At 40.7% G+C, this 5,559-nt stretch overlaps 1 protein-coding gene across 3 annotated transcripts; it reads right to left on the minus strand.

Moving 5' to 3' along the window:
• Nucleotides 1-315: 315 nt before the first annotated feature.
• LOC119326303 (S-(+)-linalool synthase, chloroplastic-like) lies at nucleotides 316-4,564 on the minus strand. Of its 3 annotated transcripts, none has more exons than XM_037599984.1 (7): nucleotides 4,233-4,564; nucleotides 3,277-3,502; nucleotides 2,659-3,031; nucleotides 2,403-2,465; nucleotides 1,722-1,860; nucleotides 976-1,215; nucleotides 316-814 (listed from the first exon to the last, which is right to left on the minus strand). In XM_037599984.1, the coding sequence occupies exons 1-7, from the start codon at nucleotides 4,416-4,418 to the stop codon at nucleotides 542-544; spliced, it is 1,500 nt and encodes a 499-aa protein (XP_037455881.1). In that variant the 5' UTR covers nucleotides 4,419-4,564; the 3' UTR covers nucleotides 316-541. The 3 variants fall into 3 exon arrangements, with proteins under 3 accessions (XP_037455881.1, XP_037455880.1, XP_037455883.1); XM_037599983.1 differs by having other exon boundaries at nucleotides 2,247-2,465; nucleotides 4,233-4,563; XM_037599986.1 differs by lacking the exon at nucleotides 976-1,215 and having other exon boundaries at nucleotides 2,247-2,465.
• Between the last annotated feature and the right edge of the window lie 995 nt (nucleotides 4,565-5,559).

Genomic DNA, 5,559 nt, shown 5'->3' on the forward strand with positions numbered 1-5,559 from the left:
GCCGCACCTTGCGCGACTGTTAATGTGTTCAAAATGTATGCCGGTTATGTGGGCGTCAGCTCTAGATTTTATTTCACTTGTCTATGCATGGCCCCTGTTGTAAAGTGGGAAACAGCAAAACCCTGTTTGCAAAGAGGGTCTTCCACAAATGAGTGATTTGCTTTGCCCTTATGAGATTGGTGCCCTTGTAGTATTTTTGATCCCATTTGCCTTGGTATGTACAATACGCATTGCTGAAACTAAATTTGAGTCACCTATTGCACCATCCAATACTATTCTCATACATTCACAAATTTCATTATAAAATATTTAATACGGCCCAATTCCCTTGAATTCATATGCATCAATCTTATCACACACCGCAACACTATATAGCCTTACAGGCCGTTCAGAACTTTTCTTCGGGTATATTATCGTCTTTACAATTGAAACGCATATGCTAATGATGCAGAATGTAGTCAACATCCTAGATGGCAACCTTACAAAATAAATGATGCACTGCATTTATAAGACTTATATACAATGTGCTAGAATGCATGATTTAGAAGAGCAACATCCTGGTGTAATCCTCAAGGATGGGGAGTTTTTGCTCGTCGTCGTAGCCATACATGACGCGGACCATCCTTGCAAAGTTTAGTGATGCCGTGATGAAGCTATGCGATAATGTTAACTTCATCCCGGAGAAGCATTCGTTGTTCAGACACTCCCATTCACTCGCAATCATATCCAACATGTGCCCATCGGCATCACCACGAGGATTTTCTCTCTGGTATAACTCTTTGTATGATCCATCTAGCCCTTCTTGTGATTCATCCTGCATTAGACAAAGAACAAAAATGTCAGATCATGCCTATTTTGGTTAATGTCGACGTAGATGAGCACCCACTAGGACATGAACTGAATGATTTTATGTAAAATAAATTGCTAGTGTTAACCCTAATGTGTTATTCGATTACATCCTTTCTGTGTTCTAACCTTTGCACTACCCATGTCGTCCCAGAGCCTCATTATCTTTGCAGGGCAGGAGATGACCCGATGAATGTTGTCTTTGTTGCCCTCTGTTAAATCATGCCCTAACATGAAGAAAAGATGTAGGAAAACAAGTGGTGCTCCTGAAGTGATGATTCCATTTCTTAGGTAGTCCTCGGATGTAGGGACTTGATTAGTAGATAACCATTTCCCCTCGATCATGAATCCATCAAACAGAGTTGCCCACTATAAGAAGAAAAAGGCAGGAAGAAAAGATCAACTATTTAAGTGTTATTTTACCATCTATTATTTTTGTACATACAATTAGGTAATTTCACTACATTGCAATAGGGGCGCACATATTTTGTATATAATCGCCATGGTTTCCTCGCCATTTTAGTTTTAGTGTGATTAGGTACTAAAAATGCACTTTAGATAATTGTATCAATTCTTATCACTTATTGGCTTGCCAAAGAAAATAAATTGAGTTTCTGGTAAGCCAATAAAACATGGGTCAGTTGAGATTATTCAAGGAAAGTCAGTCGAGAAAATTAGAAAAATAGGAAAAGGAGGAGGTGGTGTGGGGAGGGAGAGCACGGACAAAAGAAAGGAACAACAAATAATCATACATAGGATAAAATACTCAAAAATTATACAGTACACATAAATATTTTAGCCGGTACTGTTACTATATTTAGTTGCTTTGGAAAATGAAACTAAAGAGAAATGAAGAACTACTCTAGTAGACATACAGCTTTCCTGAGATGATTGATAGGGTTCGCTCCATGCTCTTTTCTAACCATGTCGGCAATATCGTTTGTAATGGTGTAAAGAGCCTTGTAACATGATATCATGTAGTTGGGAAGTGAGTCAGCAGCTGCAAGATCCCACCTGTCAAAATATGCAATTTGTGTGTGAAACTTCCATAACAACATTTTTCACATCATGTATAAGGTCTTAACTAACACATGAGTCTTATTATCCCATTAACAAATAGATACCATTCTAGTCAAGACCTTATACATGGGCTACGATGGCAATGTGCACTGGTCTTTATGAATATGCAGTAAATAATTATAAAAATATTAATATATGTAAATGTTTATCTTAAAGGCACAATGTTTATTTCAAACCAATCTTAAAAAATCTTCATATATTGTAGCTAAAAGTTAAAGAAATTTGAATATGCGATTGGACATATTTAATATTCAATTTAATTACGATATTTCTTCACTAACAATTATCAATCTTAATTTCATGGGAACATCATTGCTCACATTTTGATCGCTTCATTAAAGAGAGAGATCTCCTCTTGTGTGGCGACAAGATCAAAGATGTCATCCACAATGTAGACTATGGATATGATCTTTGTGATCTCGATCCGATATCTAGAGAAGGAGAAACCCTCTAGGACAGTCATGGGCCACATGTACCATTTAAGAAGTTGGTCCCTTGCAGCCGGTACATCTTGAGCCAATCCCAGATCCATCCACCATCTGTGTCAAAGGGAAATTTTCATATAGTAAAAACAACCACCCTTTCAATTGCGGGAATACATTATCAACCAAAAGTACTAATTTATAAAATTTGTCCAACAGTTCTAGCGTTTTTCTATTAGCAAGATGGTGGACATATTTGCTACTTTTTACAAAATTAAACATGGAAAGGTAGTCGTTTATATGTTTATACCTCCTAACCTCTTGCATCTCCCTGTGATGCTGCAACTTCTTAATCTGAAACTCTGCACATGCCAGATTCTCAATTGCCATGTTCCTAGTGGGCCAGTTCTGCAGGTAGCTCAGATGGTGCCTTGCCTTGTATTGCATCAGACTCACATGATAGGGATGGTCTAATGACTGCCTCACATATCTTGCAAGGTTTGGCTCCAAATACTTAATTGCAAATCTAAGATGCTTGCTTGAGAATTCATTTGCCTTGTAGAGTGATGGCTCTCCCATGTTGAGGTGTGACATGTCTTGCAAGCTCAGCAGCCCTCTAACGTCTTTGCTGAGCCCAAGGTTGAAATCACCATTATCATTTGCGAACTTCCGAAGAACATCGTCTGCCAAGTCATGCAGATGGGCTCTTAGCCAGAGTCATACATAATGGGAAGAATACGTCTCAAGGGAGGTGCTTGTACACTCCACAAAAAAAACGTTTAAAAAATTCTATTAGATTTGGCTACTCTGATATTTTTTTCCAATAAAGTTATCGCGCCGAATTATTTTCATAGACTATTACTGCACTCAAGCTTCCCAAACTTGTGTATTTATTTGTCTTGACATGCTAAGCTTGTATTTTACTGACCTGCCGAAACACAATACCCAGCTTCTCTCATCAACCTCAATGAAAGGGTTGCATAAAGCAGATCGTCACCATGGATGAGATCTGCACATGAGTCCACGATGGTGTCTATCTCGTCTTGGAAATAGTGGTCGATGCAGAGGCGCTTGAGGTGATCGACAGTGGTCAATAAGCCTCGTCCACTCGTTGGATGGTGATGTAGCAATGCTTGAACATTCGTTAGGCTTTCCTGTTGTTGCACACAAAGAGCAAATTTCTTTTAAAAAAGAATACATAGTTTACATGACTTAAAATAATTAGATTCTCTATTAACATACTTCCATGATAATGTATGTTTATATTTTCCCAACATTTAAAAAAAATAACAGGAAGAGGTAAGGATTCAGAACTGTCCTCATTCAAAAGACATATCATTATCAACCACAAAAAAAAAGATATCATTAATTGATGAATGAAATAGACATCTTCTATATCTCGTCCGTTCGGAGTAGACACAGCATCCTTGAATGACTTCTAAACTAAGGGTATAGAAAATGAGGTGGAGGGGCTAGCCAAGGTTCAAGCTTCACTTCTATTTACTAAGGGTGTGGTTCGGTCTGAGTCAACTGAGATTTAATCCAATCTTATCAAGTGAGATACCATGTAAGAGAGAAAAAGAAAAACAGATTTTTTGCACGGATCTCAATGCAAGATCTCATGACTATAGCATCAACTAAGACTTAATGAAGTCTCGGACGACTAAAACTTAGCAAGACTGATTTATTAACTAGTTTCTCCTACGACCAAGTCTCTTTTATTTTTCTTTCCGTGGAAGATGCCGTTTATGACGACAGCCTGGTGAGATTCAAAAAGCTAAGGCTCAACATTAGCTCTGATGGGTTTGAAATTGACCCCTGGTGTAACTAAAAAAGACAAGCATGTGTGCTAAGTGCATTCACCGGCCATAACAATATATATACCTGGAAGTCAAAATCATCGGACAGCCCATGGGACGCAGGCTCCCGCCCGGGACATATCACCGTCGAAGGGCGGAAGAAGCCATGGTTGCGGCCGCTCCGGCCACCATTGCCAGCTACCGGTAAAGCCGAATGGAGCACCGGCTCGACCGAGGACAAGGAGAAGAAGGCATGCGCAGCAGCAGCCATCAGTTTCTGAATTAATGGTGGCTGGCTAGCGTAGTGTGGCGTGTTACAGATCGGGTAAGTAGGCTAGTTAACTTGGTAACTAAGCCTGGAGGATATGAGATGAACAAGCTGCTACTGCTGTGCCTTTGGATGGATGGAGGATATGAGCAATGCATACATGCCCTCCAAATTTATAGGAAGGGGAGAGGAGAGGAGAGGTTGCTCTGCGTGGATCCATTCTCCACCGAGGAGTAGACTGTCTGCTCCAGGCGAGTCATGTGCAAAATTCACTAAACGTGCACGATTGTAGCATACATCGCGCTCACGCGTGTCACGTCGTGCATCCACCAACCGTGTTTTTTTAGAGTAACATGGAGGGCCTCACCGGTTCCAATGAAAATGAAGCCAACAAGTTCACTGAATCTGTCAGGGCCAGAGGACAAACATGCGCAACTAAAAAGGCTAAAGCAGAGCTAACTAACAGCAAAAATCTATAAGCAACACACATGCAGAATATCTACTTCTTCGCTTGGCAAGTTTCCGGCAATGAAACTATTCCATAGGAGAGTTTGAAACTGTTAGTGTAGTAGTATCAACTAATTCGTCGTGCATTGCTTAGCCAGTACGTCTGAGTATGCATACGTACTATAATAAGGTATTCTTCTGGTATTTTTACGAGCAACAGGTCCGTCATGTTTCTCGGATTCCTCTTGCTCTGAGCGCGTGTACGTACGATGTGTATGTGTATGGTCGTGATGGAGAAGACAAATATCGCGACATCCTTCACCCAACACACGGTTTGTCCCTGAAAGCCTAGAGCCACACATGTTTTCGTATATATATGTACGTCCCGCTCGTGTAGCAGTACAACAAATGATGCTGAGTCACGGTCACCTGGCACGTGAACGTCTCGATCTGATTCCTGGAGGGGGAGTTTGGTTGGTCGAGGGGGCCATTGAAAAGTCTACCAATGGGCGGACTGTCGACCGGTGTGCCTAGCCACCTAACTATGCACAGAGAACGTCCGTAGGATGGCATAAGGGCAACTCCCACATGGACCGTTAAACTCATCGTATACCATGCTGTCCAGAAACGTTTTGTCATCCAACATAGGTCTATATATGTCCGCTCGCGGACCAGGACGTCATTTTCCCTACAAAAC

Source organism: Triticum dicoccoides, chromosome 6B, assembly GCF_002162155.2.
Source record: "Triticum dicoccoides isolate Atlit2015 ecotype Zavitan chromosome 6B, WEW_v2.0, whole genome shotgun sequence".
Classification (NCBI taxonomy): domain Eukaryota; kingdom Viridiplantae; phylum Streptophyta; class Magnoliopsida; order Poales; family Poaceae; genus Triticum; species Triticum dicoccoides.

Excerpts from the sequence above, each read along its gene's own strand:
- LOC119326303 (XM_037599983.1), bottom strand. The coding sequence starts at position 4,418 with ATGGCTGCTGCTGCGCATGCCTTCTTCTCCTTGTCCTCGGTCGAGCCG. Across the intron at positions 2,466-2,658 it reads GAGATGCAAGAGGTTAGGAG|ATGGTGGATGGATCTGGGAT; the intron begins GTATAAACATAT and ends CCTTTGACACAG. Across the intron at positions 1,861-2,246 it reads TTTAATGAAGCGATCAAAAT|GTGGGATCTTGCAGCTGCTG; the intron begins GTGAGCAATGAT and ends ATATTTTGACAG.